Source organism: Aulonocara stuartgranti, assembly GCF_965226115.1.
Source record: "Aulonocara stuartgranti genome assembly, chromosome: 8".
Lineage (NCBI taxonomy): Eukaryota > Metazoa > Chordata > Actinopteri > Cichliformes > Cichlidae > Aulonocara > Aulonocara stuartgranti.
Genome location: NC_138959.1, coordinates 8,640,131 through 8,659,382, shown reverse-complemented (window position 1 = coordinate 8,659,382; position 19,252 = coordinate 8,640,131). Strand labels below are relative to the sequence as shown.

The following is a 19,252-nucleotide window of genomic DNA, read 5'->3' as shown; positions in this document are numbered from 1 at the left end:
GCAGAGACAGATACCATTAAAGAGGTTAATAATCACAGAAGTGGTAACAGTTAGTAACCTACACTTGGCACTGAAGAGTAGATTAATGTTGTACTACACTGTTAATTGTCACACTCATAGTATACAAAAAGGCACAGAAGGCAAGCAAAGGAGGCTCAAGTTAATACAGAGAACATCAGAGACTCCAGTTTATCAGGACATTGTGACATGATTACTTATGACACATGAAGGATAGTGATAGTTATCAAATTATTCTCCATAATAAGGCATAATGTTCTCATCTGAAAAGGTCATTTAATGTTATTTTCACGTACAAAATAGGATATAAAAATACATTATAAACTTGTTACAGATGTTACGAATGCATGTTTTCTCTTATATCAAGGCATCACTTGGCTTGTGTGTGTGTGTGCGCGTGTTTGTAAAACCGTACCACACCCTCCAAAAAAAACAAAAAAAACAACACATGCAGAGACATAAGGATGACTTCATCTCCAGCAGCACAATCACCCGAAAGAAACAATAAAACAAAGACATAAAATGTAACACTGTTCTACGAAGGCGTCCGAACCTCACATAAACATTTCAGACGTAGCTTCGATACTGCGCTGCACTTCTAATTCAAATGAGCCACCTTTTATTATTTTTATTTATTCTCTTGGCACCGTAATTTGAATTGAGAAGAGCCGTGGATGTAAAGTCGTAAAAATGGAGATGATATAATACCAAGCTGGGCACAATGCCATGATGCCATAGTAAAAGATTTAGGTGTAACATTGTTCCATTGCTCTCAATAAATAAAGGCACTGTTGTTCAAGCTCGCTGAATACTGTAGTGTGGAGAAAAAAAAGGCATCGTTGTGTAAGTCCTCGAGAATTTGACAAAAGGAGTTCAACCTTCCCTCCCCTTTATGTGTGTATTCATACTGCACAGGCTTGGCATTCGTCCTGTATGCGTCGTCTCAGTATAAAGACACGTTACCTATTAGGAAACACTCAGAGATACTTTGGCATTTTGGATTCCAGTTTGTTCTTTTTCCCCATCGAGCACCTGTCGCTTTATAATGAAAGAAGTTTTTTTTAAAAAGCTCCACGTTGGCATTTTATGTGTTACCAAGAGGAAGTAAGAGACATTTTTGACGGTACGTGCTGTGCAGTATCTGACCTGTCAAATGCATATCTGGAACCGTCTTTTTAAAAGGAAAGCATGACAATACGTGAGCATTTGTAAATGAATTATAAATGTTATAATGTGAATAAGGTAAGAGAGGTGCCCGCTGAGGAAAAAAATGTATCAAAACACCAACATATCTCCGTCAGTTTAGTATTTATGGAGGGTTTCTGTGCTGGATAAGTATCACCATTATCAGTTTAGTTACCATGTTATTATTATTGCATCAAATGGACTGAAGGCATGGCAGCTCAGAGAGACAGTGTGGCACAGCCGGGGGTTATTTAGGAGCCCTTCACCAGTTTGTGGCCCATCCTCAGTAAAGTCTACTGCTTAAGGTTGTAATTTCGACTGGCTTTGGGCTATCGGAAGAAGGCACGTTTGGTAAAGTTTGGGTTAGGACTCGGTGATGGGCGGGGTCCTGAGGTTTATTCCCATGATCGCTGTCGTCTGGTTGGTTGGTTAAACAGAAGCAGCTGGGTTGCTCCCAATGTTCTGGTCTCTGGTTGGCTGAGCTTGGGGGAGTGGCAGGGCCGCGGGCCAATGAGCGCGCCAGCGGGCAGAGATGGGTGGGTCATCAGTGGACGGAAAGGTCAGAAGGTCAAGGGGTCATGGGTTAGTTGCCGTGGCAGCTAGAGTTAGACGGACAGAGACGGACAGACGTGGAAAGGAAACAAAAAGGGCACATAAAAGGGGGGACATAAAAAGAAAAAAAGATAGAAGAGAGATTAGTGTCAGCTAGTGGCGTCGGGATGACAACAAGGCAGATCTACTGCAGTCACACAGCAGGAGGCGCATTACACAAGAGCTGCACAACACCTTCATGAGCTCCGCATAACCATTCGCGCAAACTTACATCAACCTCTGGGTGTTGACATAAGGAATGGCTGGTTAGCAATGCTCACATGTGCTCATGAATGCGTTAGCAGGGCTGAGGTTTAGGAGGCGCCCCTCCTGTCATGAGACTGCTGCTATAGTGATACTACTCATGCTAGCTGGGCTACGTCTAGCACAGACAGACAGTGAAACCATGGACAGAGAGGGAGACGGCATGGTTTCATGTGGGTGAGAGAGTGACCTTTATGTCCAAGGAAAAAAGTGCTCAGGCCTCAGAAAAACTTTCATTTACTCACAAGTGGAGCTCATGTTTAGCAGCAGGCATAAGATCTTGGTGATTAACTGATTATTGATTATGGTTTGATCCATTTGCTATGAAGTATTAGAAGAGCGCCTAAAAACTACAGTAAGCAAAGAGGCACCGTAAGAGACAGCAATGAGAGGTTAAGAGATGGTGATTTTAGAGGGACTTAAGAAACAGTTTCACAATAGACAAGTCTATCTGCAAGAATTTAGAGGCTTTGGTTTTCCTTAGAGATGTTGTTTTTTTTTCAATAGTCATCTTTATTGCCTTTTAGTGTTTTTTTGTCCATTGTGTACAACAAGAGCGCCACCGCTCACACACACATATATTGTAGCTAGCTAAGTCCATTTCTATTGCATAAAACAGTCACGAGGCCCGTGAATCGAGAAGGTCACCTCATCTTAAATACACAGAGCAAAACACTGCCTTCATTGCCACCTTCGCGGTGACTAAAACAGTAGTAGCTACACACTTTGAATAAAGTTTTACATGGAGACACTTCATCTATAAAAAGCATACCATAAAAACAAAAATAAAAATTTACAAACTAAAAAAAAAACAAAAACAAACTACAAGTATTTCCAAGCGATCTTGTTCCATAAGCTTTATATAAGCACTTAAATCCTTACTTAAAATCCCTATATACAAATTTATTTTGCAGCTAAATACATGGTAACAGCACCACTCTGGCTAGGAAATAAATGAAAGATGTAAACAGCCCCAATGATAAAGTCCAGTGGGCGACCGATAAGACCACAAACAACAGTATTTCGTACAAAAGAGCTTGTAACACAGACTTCAGTAGTTATCACACGCTGTGTTTTAGTAGTAAAAACTAAAGATCGCCATGAATTGAAAGATCTTTAGAAGAAAGAAAATCCGTTTAAGTGTCATGTAGTAAGTGGGCGTAACACAGGATTTCATCAGTAATAAAAAAATATCTGTGGAATCTAGTGGAATGAAGTTGGGTATAAATATGTTTCCCACAGTATTTGCAGGGTCAAAAGTAGTACTGAAGAGATAAACAACAACAACAACAAAAAAAATAAAAGTTTCTGAGAGAGGACTCCGAATCCAGAGTCACAAGGACCGAGTCACATGAATGGAACGATCCATTCTAATTGAGAGGTTCCCGGCCTGAGAGCCATCCAGTTTAAGTTAACAGGCGAGCACAGATAACCGCTGCAGCTGTCACCCCTAACATGGTTCCTCCCAATCCGCTCACTTATTTCACTTTCACTGCAACAAATACTGTTTCACATTGTGACCTTTTCGCCTGACACAGTTACTTCTTATTTAGGCATGCCATATTACAGACACATGTAAACTGAAATTGGTCCATTGGTCTGCATGCACACACGCTAACACTCACACATACAGATACACATACACATAAAGTGGCTGGTGAGCTAACTAACCTCTGTCTGTGGTCACTACCCTTTGGTAAGGATGGATTCTCTTGTCGTGGCGTCGTACCTTAGTGGTCATGGCACCTGCTAACAGCCATTGGCATCGCCAAAACAGAACACAGAAGGTTACTCATCAGAAAGACATCAGACAGTCCACCCATGGCACCAACATCAGTGAAACCAGGAATTTACAAAGTGTTCAAGGCTGAGGGTGAAAATAAGTCAAACACATCTCGCTTCTAAGAGAGAGAATCTTTTGTTGTTTTGTGGTCTTCTGTTCTCTAAAGAAAATATTAAACCAAACCACTAATTTCTCATTAAGCTTCACTAGTAGATTCAACATCAGCTGTAAGCAAAGTCACTCTATATAGCTCTGTGATCAAAATAAGCTTTAACATAGGTTAAATCACAAACAGCAGCTCTAAAATATCTATGGGTTCACTAAAATAGGTTAAAAAATTACAAGCGGAAGCTGAACTATTAAAAAAAGTTAAATAGCTGTCACACCACAACACTAGTGTGCTAATACAAAGAGGAAATTAACAGGAATGGACACTTGACTACATAATGACTGTTGAGGAATCTGTCATCCTAAAGTATAAGCAAACTTTGCATGTTTGCTCTGTGGGATAAGTGTGTAGGAGGATGGGAGGGAGAGGAGGAGGAAAGGGGAGGAGGGGTCTCTGCAAGCCAGTCCGTGTGTGTGCTAGGAAGGGTTGCTATCGCTTAGCCTTTGGTTGGGAAAGCCATACCTGCAAAAACACAGGGAGAAGGGACTGTTAGCCCAGCAATGAGCTTCTGCATGCATCTATATATGCTGTGGATGTATTACAAGAACTGGATATGGTAACCAATTTGTCCCTGTGGCAAACTGGGCCCTTTAATTAAGTTAAACTGAAAACTTTGTCGCTAAAGTGCAGTGAATAAATAATTTATTCCTGCTTTTTATCTTTTGAAAGGGTTTAGAAACACAGTTATCATGATTTATCGTAGTTAACTGCCTTGAAATGCATCAAGATTGGTACAATTGCTGTATTGTAACTGTATAGTGATAGTGTCCAGTGGCGATTATAGAATCTTTTTAGCCCTTGGACAAAATTTCACAACAGGGCCTCTCCAACTAAATAATCTGATACAACACCAACAGCAGTCCTGTAAAACAAACAGGTAACACATTAATCTAATTTTTATTTTTGCAACAGCACCAAGCTGACTGATTATGACGTTTTAATACTGTAACTATTAGCTTCTACGTTCATCTAGCCTGCAGGCTACATTAACAAGTAAATTGTAAACAGACTTCCCAACTCACATTCAACTGTCACGTCATGGCCAGCAGATCTGGACACACCAGGCTGCTCTGCTAGCTACGATAACAAATGGCAAACATCAAAGTAAACAAAACAAATTATTTGATGCTTGAGGAAGTTATGTTATTTAAGTGTCCGTTAACCAGCGTTAAAGCTAGACTAGCAATTAGCATTATATTCTGAGTCGTTAGTAGGGTTGTTTAAACAGATTCATGCGTGCCACAGTAGAAGGGGAGTGAGTGGAGTCAGGAGAGGCCCTGTTAGGGAGGTCAGGTCTCTCCTACTGTCATCATAAAGGATGCACATTTCCATTGCTGTAGTTTAAAGTTCGTCAGCCCTGGGGCCGGGAGCCCCAAGCAGCACCTCTGACAGCACTGCACGGTGAGCTACACTGTGATAATCTTATCTTTAAATTAAATGTAGTAAAATAATAATGTGCACTTTTATATGACTCTGCTAACCACAAATCTATAAATGTAGGTTTGGTGATGCTAGTGCAGAACTTTGCTGTGGCCCTGTTCAGTATTTCAGTGTGAAATTTTGGGGGTAAATGGGAAGGGCAAGGAAAAGAAACCCTTACGGAAGGATTTTCTTTTCTAATGTTTGGTAAGAAACTTTTATTGGAGTCCAGTATCCAGTTCTCATAATACATCCATTGACTACGCATGACAGTGCAGGACTTTCCATTTTTATATACCTAATACTCCAGTTGAGTCAATCGGGTATTCCAATATGGAGGGCGTGAGTGTGTAGGGATACTCATAGGGCGTGTAGATGATTCCAGATTCGGGCCCTTGCTGCACCAGCGCCGGATGTGGATTGGCTCCCGGCACGAGAGTGGAGCTCTGGATCTGACGGATCAGAGGCATGAGTGTAGGTGTGGTGACAGGGGCGGGGTTGCGCAGGGTGGGGGGCAGGACGGGCGTCGGGCCTGTGATGATCCGAGGCGCCTGAGGGGTCGCTAGAGGAAAGGCAGCGGTGGCTGTAAAGCACACAAACATATAATAATGAAAAATCTGAGCACACACCCACATGTGAGCGCACACAAAGTGCACATACAATAGACAGAGAAGAAGAAGGGAGAACAAACAGTCTATTTAAAAGGAGAAACAGAGGCATTGTTCATATATACAGTGGACTCCTGTACCAAGACCCTTCCTTTGTCACCCACCAACCCTCCTCCACATGTATCTATGATGTCATCCTTACGCGTCTTGACATTGGCGTCTCTGTAGGTCCCATTGAGAATGGCCAGCTCCATCAGCTGCATTTTCTTCAGGTTGTCCTCCCCCTCAGCCTACACCAGCACATGCAAGCAGAGCAGCACAATCAGCTTCCTTAGCCATGACTGTCACTGACCAATTCACAAGCAAATGAATGAACTTTTGTCAGATTCCCTTCAAGAAGTCATCAAATCTTACAGTATGCTAAATGTTTTCTAAAGGGAAAAACGTCGGGGATCTTAAACACTGCCTGTGACGAAGCCGAGCAGACCTTGAACATAGCCGCCCCACCACACAAGACATATTCAGTGTCAGCGACGCTAGCTTCTTAGCTCTAGTTACAGCGTGGTGAAAAGCTTGACTGATTTACATTTCGAGAGGAAGGTCAGCTGGGTTAAACTAACACATATCATTGACGTTATCCTGCACACAAACACACATACATGCACAACCATAGATTAACAGGTGTTTTAGCTCCTGACTGCCTTCACACACTCCTCACATACTTTAAAGCTGAGGGCTGGCGTGTACCGTGCTGTGACTGAACGGGAAGTGACGGCTGATTGCTGCAATAGACCCCCCCCCCCTCCCGCTGGGCTTTTCATTCTGTTTCTATTGTTGCAAATAATGCAGAGATGAAAAAGGAAAGGCTTTGTGATTTCGAAATATGTGCCTTTGTGGTTATGTGTCAAACACGGGATAATTTAGAGTATTGGTGTGTGTGTCCCTGTGTCTATATGCCCGTGTGTGCGCAATGTTCCAGTGTGATCACTGTGTACGTTTATGTGAGTCTGTAGGGGGGCAGTAGGTGGGCTGGGGAATGTGAGAAATGTTGAGGAGTGCAATCAAAATGTTCTCTTGTGTGGACAAAAAAAAAAAGAAAAAACATGGAGAAAAAGGAATACTGTAGCCAGTAGTTGGGAATGAAGTGAGTTGTGAACGAGTGAAAGCAGTGATGGAGTGGGGAGAACGAGTGAACAGACTCTCCATTCATTCCCTCAGCCTTTCAAACAACCCGGGGTTTCCATGGAAACCCCTTTATGCGTGTTCCCTAATTACCCTAACCCTTTACACATACTCTCTCATACACACAGAGACACACACAAAAAAAGGCACAAACACACACATATACACACACACTTTTGGTCTGACAATCCCCCTTCCCCCTTCCATGCATACCAACACAGCGAACTCTGATCCAGTCACACAGTTTTTCCCTCGGTTCTGTACGTAAAACGCTATACTGATACTCACAGCGGGCACGAGAAGTTTCTTGACCTCGTTGATGGCCCGCTGGAGTTTGATCTTGGCGCGGTTGTGTGTGTCCTCCACTGTGATCAGGACGTGGAGGTCCTCGCTGAGGTGCTCCCAGTTGGGCTTCCCTCGGTTCATCTCCTCCTGAAACACACAAACAGTTTAAGAAAAAAAAGAAGCTCTTTTTTGAATGCACCACACACAACCTCGGTCCTTTTGCTACGGAGAGGGAACAGGATTTTCACTTTTCTTTCTTCTTTGGCTCTGGTTCTGGTTCGCCCTCAAACTACACACAAGGCTCAAGGTTGTCTAATGCAACTCGGGAGGCGTATCAAACTCGTGGAACAACGTGCTGTTCTTCAGTGGTTACACAAGATTGGTGTTGCATTGAACTGAACTGAAGGTTTTGCACTCTCGAGTTTTTGTGTAACATCTCCCTAAATCTCTTTTGTCTTTAACACCTCCTTTCTTCCCTTCTCCCTGCTCTGTCACTTCGTTAAAACTGATAGTGAAATGACTAATAAATCAACGCTTATGAAGTCGTTGTCAAGTAAAACACCAACGACACTGCAGCTGATTGCATTTGTCGGTTTCCTGGTAAACCTGGTTACACACATGTTTTGGATGCATCTGTGTTCCAAATAGCTCCATTATCTGCTTTTGTGTGTTACAGATAATTCATAGTTTTCATGTGACACATCATTATACAAGGGCCCACCTGGAGGGCAACACAAAGCTTTCTTACACTGCCCGAGTTATTTTTTTACCAGCTTTGTTTTGCCTAAATGCCCGATAGCCGGTTTTTCGGATGCACTAATGAGCTACTCGTTTTTTTCGCAACTGATAGGGAAGAGCAGAGTGCAGCTATGCAAACCAATTGATCACAGCAACTCTGTCAATGGTGGGTCATTAAAACCGACATCAGACATGGGTTTTGATTAAAAAACGTCATGTAACCTTTTCAAAATATTACTGCCTTGTTTTTAATGCCCCAGAACAATGACTCTCAATCTAACAACAACCAATCCATGTTAGATGGCATGCTTCCCTTAACTAGTCCTTACTATTGCTTTGACAAGGAACAAGTCCTTTTCCTGTCTCATCTCCCAAATGTCATAAATGTTGGCTCAGATTGAATAAACTGTACGTAAAACTGCTGTTCTTCCAAAAGAAGGTATAACCCACAACACATATGTAAAACACTGCAAATGCTGAGCTCTGGCACAGACTTCACAGCTTTTAGTGAAATGCTGTGACAGATGCAGTATATGGATTGCAGGTACCCAAAACTTGCAGTTTGTTTACACATCTTTTATTTTTTGGGAAGATCATCTAAATATTTAAGGCTCACAACAGATGGAAAAACCAACAGGCTTGTGTTGGAGTTTAATGGAGTGTGTCCAGTATGTTGGAACAGGCGCCAGTCATGTAACTGAAAACGGTGAATTGCAATTTCCTATCATGTAATTCAAGCAATTTGAAGAAAGTCTGTTTGGGAATAAGCTTGTTATCGTCAGCCTCACATGGACACCTGGGTTGGCAAAATCTGTTGGGTGATTCGGTCAGCCATACTATTAAAAACATTACATTAAAACTTTATTTATTAAAAGAAAATACCAGAACTCTGACACTCCAAAGTTTTCTCTTTCTTTAGTGATGTAAATAAGTACATTCTGGAGATTTCCTCCTAAAAGCTGAACACTGACCCCATTCTTTTAAAAATCTGCCAGACAAAGCAAGACATAGATCTTGGTTAATAATTTTCACATTTAATAAGTGATCCATTTAGAAAATGGATGATGAGCAGCATGAGATGTCATAAGACAAGGTGCGATTTCAGTTCAACTCCACATGTAAGCCTATACTCACTCTGTGTGGATAAGAAATTAAGAGATTACAGTGGAGAGCCACAAACTCTTCACTTGCAACAATACTAGTGTACTTTTTAAGATTTACACAACTTATTTGCAGATACACATACTCTTTACTTTCACACAGCAGGTTCCTTCTCCTGTGTAGTAAGTATCTTTGCTGAACTTCCAACTATTTTTCAGACTTTGCAAATCCACCTATTGGACCAAATTAGATCCTTTGATGGACTGCTTCTGGCCCCCGGGCTGCATGTTTGATACCCTTGGTCTAGACTAAAATATCTGAGCAAAGGTTTCAGATTTTTCTTAGGCATTCATGGTTCACCAGAGATCTTTTCCACTCAAGTCTGACAGGAACATTCTTGGTTTTCAACTAAATAAAACAGCATGTGAATGGGACTGCTGTGGAAATTCACGTCCGCCCCCAGCATCAACCGCTACAGCTTTGCCTACAACTTTTCCTCCAGCAACTCTGTCAGTACAAATTTCCTTTTTTCAAATGCTTTGGTTTGCCATTGTTGTTGTTGATGTTAGCCTTAGCTTCAAGCACAGCGGTGCATAGAGGAGCAGCACATTGTTTGCAGCAACTTGAATAAACAAGCAGACACGACACTCGCAGTGTAGTGCAAGGGGAGGGAAACAAGCGATCTGGGTCGAGCCTAGAATAACAAAATCCGCCGAGTAACAAACCAAACAACAAAAGTTTGACAAAATGGCAAATTCGTGGCTTATGTGAGGAAACATTTCTTGACTATGCACAGTTTAGTTGCCAGGCTTGCTTCTTTCCTTTCAGTCTTCATGCCAAGATAAGTGAACCCTCTTCAGTTTCAAATTTGTTATACAGAAATGAAAGTGATAGCAATCTCATCATCTGACTCCGAGGAAAGAATGAGCAAGCTTGTCCTTCAGAGCTAATCCTCTGAGTGAAGCTTCACACAACTTCTAACGCGACAGCAGAATCGTAATTTTGTTTTTCAGAATTGACTGCCAGATATTACAAATTATAAATAGACTATTTTCCCAGTGAAGATAACTGTGAGGTGCAGCTACAGTTAAAACAGAAATTCCGAGATCTCAGTGTGGCATTCCGGCAGATTGTGTCCTCTGTGGCTGTTTTGTCAAGTGAGATGTATCATTTTTGAAGAGCACTAAAAGTCAACATCTTTCTCCCTTCTCCCCCAGTTGCCTCCCACTGTGTCTCTGTTTTCCTTCCCTCTCTGTCTCTGTGTGTTTCTGTATGTGTGAGTCTCTGACTGAGGGGCGTGCAGGGTAGGGAATGTTCTGGAGAGAGAGAGAGAGAGTGACTGGGGAGGGGGGTGGAATGCTGGACTTGCTCCACCTGCCGTTTGGAAAGCTTGAGCCGACTCCGTCCAACAGCAGACACCAGGGGAGAGGAAGGGAGGACAGATGGACCGAACACCAGGACAGGAAAGAAAAACGGAGCAGCAAAACTCAGTTTGAGAGAAGGAACAGACAGACAGACAGACAGACAGACAGACAGACAGACAGACAGATAGATAGATAGATAGATAGATAGATAGATAGATAGATAGATAGATAGATAGATAGATAGATAGATAGATAGATAGATAGATAGATAGATAGATAGATAGATAGATAGATAGATAGATAGATAGATTTGCTCCCACTTAATCTGTCTCTCAGTTTCTGAGCCAACTCATCTCAACTCACTGCCTTTTCCAATTAGCTAGAAAATTATATATAACCTACATTTTATTTATCTATCCGCCCTTCTTTCTGTCTTTCAGCTCTTTGACCCATCATGGGATACATGGTCTGCTTCTGCGTGCACGTCAGCTCGTTAGGATGACAATTATCATGGTCTCGGAGAAACATTAAACTGTGTTTGTGGCTAGATGTGGCAGAGTGGTCAAAAAGTCATGCATAACTATGCGTCAGTTTAATCATTTCACCCAGTAAGGCCCCGAGATTTCCAAAACTGTTACATCTAGTTGCTCTCTGTCAGGGTTTTTCCTGCATAGGGGGAAATTTGGGTATTTTTAATTTGGAGTTTTACATGCAAATAAAATATGAAGTGAAGGAAAAAGGACTCATTGTTTCTCCTGTGCATGAACCACATGTGCGTATATTGTTGTCTCTCCCCCCCACGACCTCAGAAGTCCCATTCTGGGCCTGGAAAAACCCGTCTCTCTTCGTCCACTTCAGCCTCGCTCTCTATATCTATCACACGTCCCCAATGTCCTGAACATAGAAGCTAATCGTGCATGCTGCTGAACATGGATAAAATTAAGCTACTCGTTAAAGGTTAGACACTAAGATCATCTAAACCACAAAATAACATATTTTTTTTAAATTACACTTACTAATATAAACATTTTTCATTTAGAATTATATAGACCCACATGGAAAAGATATATATAAATCTTATAAAGTTTGTATCTGTCTTGTGTGAAAACAGATATAAGATCCCTAGAAAAATTATATAAATGAAACTTGTATGTTTTGGATACTTACTAAAACAATATATGAAAGTGGACACTTTCATGAGTGAATCATATAAGCCTTATATGATTCACTATATGAAGTAGGCCACATCTGATGCAAGGTTTTTCTATTTCTTTTCCATATGGGGATGCTTGATGATTCACTCAGCTTATATATCATATAGATTTCTACAATTTTAAGCCATGTTTCAGTGTGTGGTGGGTTAAAACATTCTTTCTCCAAATCACAGGTACTGTTAACAAGTTACAAAGCAAGTCTTAGCAGTTTTTAAATCTCTGGAGGAGTGTAAAGGCTTTTCAGATTCATCTCATTGTTGAGCTGTAAAGCATCTAAAACTAAGATCTATAGGAAACACACCAAAAATGAAGCTTTGACAGTAATGTCTTGCCTCAGCCAGAGTTTCTCCAAGTCGACTTTCAAGCTAAAAGGAATGTAAACCTGCCATGAAACACTATTACACTTTGATTTGATTTCTTCCAGAGTTACATGAAGAGAATACCATCACTGCCACAGCTAAAAGCTTAGATTGGCTGCAGACTGAAAAGAGAGGAAAACAGCCAGCTTTGCAATGCCCCGAGGCAATAAAATCCACCTACCTGGGCCCCACTTGTTAAAATGTTATATCATTTTCTTTAATATGTAAAAAAACAAGTGAACAATGGATCTGAGGTGGAAAGATTGGAGGTGCAATCATTCTATACCAGTTCCCTTCATCAATAGTCTTTCAAATTCATATTTCCCAAAATATATTTGCTCACTCCCACCTCCATGCTGTCAGATTCTAGTAGAGTAGCTTTGCCTGATTCACCATGCAAAGTAATCCTTCTTATACTAGCTATTTATGTAGACCCTTCAGGTCATCTTCTGCATTAAACAGCTCATTTAACTCTTCTCCCTTTAAGGCTCCTTTTAGCTAGCCTTCTTCTCATTGGCTGCCCCTCAGAAACAGAAGGTTTGATCAGCAGGTGGTTGGAGCTTCAAAGGTCGCAACCAGAATTAGAATTTCACAGATCAAAGAAGAGAAACCAACCAAGCAGTTGCATTTTTGGTGCAATGGTATGACCTATTAAAATTAACCCCATCATTGAACCTGTGGATAGAGATGACTGAAAATCGAGAAAAGTACATCAGACTCACTTTTAAAAAAGATAACGTGAAGATGTACGAAAACAGTCCTAAATGTGATGATAAAACACACGTATCTTCAGCGTTACTTGGTGCGTTTACCTTCTTCTTGTCTCTCATGGAGCCCTTTCCTCGCACCATAATCTTGCAGCCGGTTTCCGCTTCCAGTTGCTTGGCCGTCAGTCCACGTGGGCCCAAGATCCTCCCAACAAAGTTGAACTGCGCAAAAGAGCGAAACACACAGATATAAACAGAGCTGAAGGAAGAAATGATTTGATGCGCACTGCAAGCCAAAACTGTGTCTTTACTACGTGCCAGTATTTGTACGAGCGAGTGTGCCTTTGAGGTTTGTGCATCTGCGATGTGTTTGTGTTACTAAGAGAGACAAAAATAGCTCATTATATGGGTGCTGGCTGGTGCTCGTGGCATGACAGGATAGTGACATTCTCTTAACCTTATCTGTCACTAAGACTGAGTGATTAACTGGACAGCTGCCCCCCTGTGTGTGTTTGTGTGTGTGTGTCTTTTTTTTCTGCCACTATTCCCTATTGCTCTGTCTTTATCCACTTGTCTGATAACAACTGTCCAGCTTCTTCCACCTTTTCTTCCCTCCAGTTTAACCAGAAGTTAACTTGAGTAATGGCTGCAACATATTTCAACCTCTAAGGTCACCCTCGACTTTCACCTACACTCACACAAATCCAGGTTTGTGTGCACACTCCTCTCTAAATTTAACCCTGATCTCAACCATTTTCCAATGTAGTCCTGCATGTGTCCTGTTAGTCTCTTGTCATGTGAGCGAGGACAGCCTGTCATTGTATTTGGTAATTTGGCGAGCTGATGCGTGGAGAAAATCATGTGAGTCGTTCAATCTGGATCAGCATAACTCATATTGAAGTGCTTAGCTTAGCTGTACTTGGCGTGAGCAGGGATGTGCTGGATGGTAAAGTCTCTTCGCTGCAGTGCACTTGTCTTTATATTTGGTGGAAAATCTTAATCCACTGTTTTGAGCTCCTGTAAATATTTATGGTATAAACCTAAAGGTGAAAACAGCGTCACAGTGGGGAGATTTACATCACAATATTGGCTTTTGGAGTAAACAAACCGAGATATTCCTGCAAATTATTCATTTATATGCCATTGGACCCACTGGCTATGGTTCATTATTGATCTATTTTAAGTTCAGATTACATCACTGGGTGTAGACAAAGATGATCTCAGAATGAAATCAGCTTTTAGATGAAATCTAAATCAAAATGTCCCTGTGATCAGGAGCCACGCTGATTTTCTGGCATCCTTTCTGCACTAAGAAGAGATAAAGCGACAACAGTGAAAAGTAAACAGAAAGGTCAAAGGTCACTGATTTGCCCACTCACATCTGGGTACTCTTTGACAGGCACGAAGAGCTTCTCCTGCAGCTGAGCCACGGGACCGACAGCTTCGGGAAGTTCCTCCATGTCCCGTCCGTTGAACATGCCGCCGTTCAGCGTGTCGTTGTACATGTCTTTGCGTACCCTGCCAATTTCTTTGGGGGGGGGGGAGAAAGAGAGAAAGGAGGAGGAACTATGAAAGTCTGTCCATGGAGGAGGGGGACAGCAAGTTTCACATTTCTTTCTTCTCTTCTGTCCGTTTCTTAGGACGATGACTCACCGTCGCCAGAATTAAAGGAAGCTCTGACAGACAAACAGGCAGGAGACAAGCATTCTGCACCACAATGTAAAATCTGAATGCTTTGCAATAAGGTGTCCTCCATTTCTGACAGCCTCCTGTCTATTTCTTTCTGTGTGACACACACACACACACACAACTATAGATCAGATCGCTGTGTAAATAATGCGAGTGAAAAACAGAAGTTACTGGGGGCCTTAGTGACCTACCAGTCAATGAGGGTCCTGTGCAGGGCAGTCGTTCAGAGGCAAATATGGAAAAGGTATCTTATAAAGCAATATGAGTAAGTATTAGTATTAATACTAGTATTAGCAAGAATTTTAATCTGTAATCGCTTTTTTCACTTATCAGCATTTTTTTTGTGTACGAATATCTTGTTTTGTCCAAATATCACTTGGATAAGTTACAATCAATGAATTTGGCTTTAAAATTAACTTTAAAAATAGATCCCGAATGATTTTCTGAAACGTTTCAGCTCGACGAAACATCAGAAGAGACTATAAAACATATTAGCATACGCAGTCACTGAAAAACCAGAACAGCTGACTTAAGTGTAAAAATTAATTTCTTAAAAGGTCTAATCTGTGGCTGGGGTTTGCTACAGAAGCACCGTTATAAAACAGACTATGTTTGTCTGCCTGTGTGTTTGTTTAGTGCTGTCTCGATGACCAATGCTAGCCTCTGATGCCTTTGTAATGACACACTAGCACAATAATAACTGGTACTGGAGCAGACAAACACATATGTGACACATACACACAGACCCCTGGTTTGAACTCACACACTGACAAACACACTTACACACACACACACACACGGCAGAATAACTGCCTTGAGGCGCAAATATCATCTGACCTAAGCACGCTGACAGGCACGTCTCCCTGCTCTGAGAGTGATAAGTCTGACCGTAATAACTACAGTAGGACGCTATAATTACAGCCACTGCCGCAGTGACACCGATGATCCCCTAATGACCAATTCTAACCTATTGGACACCAGAAGTGACTATTAAAGCAAGCACACAAACAAATCTGTGCAGACAAACACGGCTTTTGTCACACTTGAGTTAAAAGTAGCTCGAGGAAAATGAGAAGTGAAAGAAGAACAAGAAAGTCCAAGGAGAAAAAGACAAAGCAGGGAGCTGCAGCAGGCCTTATCTTAACACTTCAGCCTGTCATAGGACTTTATATATAGACTGGGCAAGAGTGCAGCCTTGGAGGAGTCAAGTAGCCTGACAATGCCTTACATAAACTTTTTTTTTCTGATATAGAGGCCTTACGTCTGAGCAGTTTGACCACATAACTCAAGCAGAAGACACAGGCAGCCTCAAAAATGGGAATGGCACAATGTCTTTCATGCTAACCATGGGTGTCACATTATCGCCACTGAGGGATGAATACGCTCAGCTGTCAGTCCTTAACACGAACACAACCAGAGATGTTAACTCGACCTCTTTACCGAGCTGTAGAGGTCGTCTGATATGAGAACAACCTTGCTGCGTCACGAGACTTGTCACAGAGCGCAAAGTCGGGACCTCTGTGATCCTGATGTGCAGCAACCGCAGCAAAAACAGGCCTTGATAGCTGGTGGCAACTAGAGACATTTGAGCTGTGTCTCTTTGCGATTCCTCTCTTTTATCTTGCATATCAACAAGTACAACTAATCAGGTGCATTGATCCTCTGTGCAGAAAGCATGACTTCAGGGTGTGTAAGCAGCCAGATACAGATATCAAATATTTTGCACAGTGACAGAGTCTCGTTCCTGCTCAGGGATGGGCTCAAGCATTCACACAAGCCTGCGCATTAGGTCACTGGGAAAGACTAACAACTGTCTGTTTGTTCCCATCACCAACTGCCCCTCTGTGAATGTGTGTGTGTGTGTGTGTGAGAGAGAGAGAGAGAGAAAGAGAAAGGGAGAGAGAGAGAGAGAGAGCTTTGCTTCTCTCAACAAATTAAAATGTGACTTCATGCAACAAACACATCCCCTACATCCACAATTTGAAGCCAAGAATGTGGGTTTACACTCACAGCTCGGCAAATGTTTTGATATCCAAACAGTCTTATTGGACTGTGAGCAGGATAATTTACCACTGTGTGATGTGGGTAACACTGCTGTTACGTTTCTGAGGAGCCACTGAGGAATTCCTTCAGTTAATGACTAATTCAATAAAGTCAGTCGATAACGGCCACGTTTTATGAACACTGACCACTAAACTGGACGAGAGACAGAGAGAGAAGATGGCCTCATCTCCCCCTGTAGTGTGACAAGTGGCTACAGAGTTCAAAGCTTCAAACACATGCGGGGGTTACCTTCATCCAGCAGCCGCTCCAGATGCGTGAAGATGCCGCTGAAGTTGGGCAGGGAACTCATCACCTTTCGGTCGTTCATCAGCTGCATTAGATAGTCCGGGTTGGACTTGGGTCTCTCCTTCACCTCTGTCTCCCCAACCATGGCTTTTGATTAAGCAATAAAGTGACCTAGCGAGCAGGGAAAACTTGATGAAGGGTTTATTTTCTTTTTTCTTATTTATTATTTTTTGAGGGGGAGAAACACACGCCCCGAAAAGCGATGCGAGGATCCCAGAGGACTCCGCCGAGCGCGACCCGCTGACCGCTTCTCCACCTACTGAGAAAATTCAACTCTCAACTCCTGTAAAATCGACTGTCCCTCGGTTAATATCTCGTATGCGAGCCCTGTCTTCTTCCACACGGTTCCCCCTCTGCCCGACTCTCCAGAGTTTGAAAAAGTTCCTGTACGGGGAGAGAGTTCAGCTCGGTTTGACACTTTGCCCGACTCCGCGCACGTCTCCGGCGGTTACAAGTTTACCATCAACTAGTCTGATCCGCCGCGGCTCCTCTGCTTATGTCCGCCGGTGTGTGGGTATTCTGCAGCGGGGATCGGCTCACTATCATATGATTACAGTACAGCAGCGAGACGAGTGGGCTATCGGGAGCGTGCTGCGCGAAGCCGATATCTGTGAGATGGGCGGAGGAGGAGGAGGAGGCTCGTGCCCGTCCCCTCGGCAGCAGCAGCAGCCTGAGAAGCAGCACCCCTCTTTCTCCCTGACCCCCGCACACACACACACACACACACACACACACTGAATAACAATAAAACAGCTCAGCATAGGTATGCACACCTGTTCTACAACAGTTACTGTCCATCACTCGAATCATGAAGGGTGTACGCCCCCAGGATCTGAATGTTTTGAGGTTCATGCACTTTATTATTATTATTTTTTAACTTAAAGTCCTGCAGAGAGGACGATTGTACTTTTTCTTACCTTACTGGATTCGTTTTCTTTTGATTTCAGTAGATCTGTTCATTACAGTTTAGGTTTTCTTATAAATATGTTCGATTTTTGGTTTAGTTTTCACGAGTTTTCAGTACTAATTTTCCTTTTCCTTCGTTATGTAATGGGTAGCACGGCTTATATTTTGTCAGGGGTAGCAGATGTGACGTTCAGAACTGAACGGTACACCAGTACAAACACAGACGGGGGGGTATACTCTCCCAGTATACCTCCCAGTCTCACTAAACACAGGCACCAACACCTCCTCAAACTGGTTATGCTGACAAACATTTTCAGGAAAAGGCATTTATGGAAAATATTATATTTTTGATGGTACACAACAATAATCAATCACAATAACTAATGACAACATAGAAATAAATAAAAAGTAAAACTGCCAAATAATAGCCAGTAAAAATACTAGAAAAAAAGTTGTGCATGATTTAATGTAATACTTAAAATCAAAACTTCAAAGATAGGTATTCTGAAAAATGACCTTTGTGACTGACAAATGATCAGACATGATATTACTGTGACTGAAGCAACTGAAAACAGCAGTATTCATCCTATACAGCAGGGAGTCCCAGCCTCTAAGATAAGCTTAAGGGGACATGAGATGATTAATGGAATACGAACTGCAAAAATCTAAGCTTTTATCAACACTTTTATTCCTACATTTGATCCTTTAATCAGAGACGTTTAACGGGAAACCTAAATGCTCCTAAATGTCTGAAACATTGCTTTCATAAGAAGTCGCAAGCCACACATGTTGGAAATCACTGGTTTACTCTGAGCTGTGTATTCTATACATGTATATAAAAAATAACCTTGAAGTGGGCTGAAGCTGTCAAATAAAAAAAGTGTTTCATATGCAGGTGTTAAATCAGTAATATAAGCACCTCACAGCTGTGCACAAGTACAGTACATGAATAAATGAACGAAGAGCTTCCCAACACTGCTGATTGCATTTATTAATGATTGATATGTTGATTGCTTTTAATGTCAGGAAATGGTCACTTGATCCAGCCACCTATAGAGAGAAAAGCAGCAAAAATTTCCTATTTGAAAGGAGATTTTGGCCAATAGATTCAAAATTGACAGATTTTCTCTTTTCAGATTACAGTTTTACACAGATTATATTTATCAGTTAAGAATACACAGCCCTAAGATCTAAATTGAACATTGAGGTGCCTCTTAATTAGTATATGTATATATTCTAATTGCTTTTTGTTGGTAGTACTGTACTCATCCTCCAGTGGAAAACTCTCCTCTCCTCTCCTGTTCACTGCTTTGAAGACTTT

At 41.9% G+C, this 19,252-nt stretch overlaps 1 protein-coding gene across 7 annotated transcripts; it reads right to left on the bottom strand.

The window, feature by feature from the left end:
* Positions 1-274: 274 nt before the first annotated feature.
* On the bottom strand, positions 275-17,627 carry qki2 (QKI, KH domain containing, RNA binding 2). 7 transcript variants are annotated; one of them, XM_082544301.1, is made up of 10 exons: positions 17,217-17,627; positions 16,969-17,136; positions 14,367-14,515; positions 13,093-13,209; positions 7,508-7,651; positions 6,240-6,327; positions 5,728-6,012; positions 4,473-4,496; positions 3,730-3,807; positions 275-1,802 (listed from the first exon to the last, which is right to left on the bottom strand). In XM_082544301.1, the coding sequence occupies exons 2-10, from the start codon at positions 17,108-17,110 to the stop codon at positions 1,780-1,782; spliced, it is 1,050 nt and encodes a 349-aa protein (XP_082400427.1). In that variant the 5' UTR covers positions 17,111-17,136; positions 17,217-17,627; the 3' UTR covers positions 275-1,779. The 7 variants fall into 7 exon arrangements, with proteins under 7 accessions (XP_082400427.1, XP_082400426.1, XP_082400428.1 ...); XM_082544300.1 differs by having other exon boundaries at positions 16,969-17,627; XM_082544302.1 differs by having other exon boundaries at positions 3,730-3,804; positions 16,969-17,627.
* Positions 17,628-19,252: the final 1,625 nt, after the last annotated feature.

Coding starts and splice junctions, on each gene's coding strand:
- qki2 (XM_082544300.1), bottom strand. CDS start 17,110: ATGGTTGGGGAGACAGAGGTGAAGGAGAGACCCAAGTCCAACCCGGAC. Junction 7,652..13,092: donor CCATGAGAGACAAGAAGAAG/GTAAACGCACCA, acceptor TGTGTGTTTCAG/GAGGAGATGAACCGAGGGAA. Junction 4,497..5,727: donor TGACTCAACTGGAGTATTAG/GTATATAAAAAT, acceptor CTGGGCTAACAG/TCCCTTCTCCCTGTGTTTTT.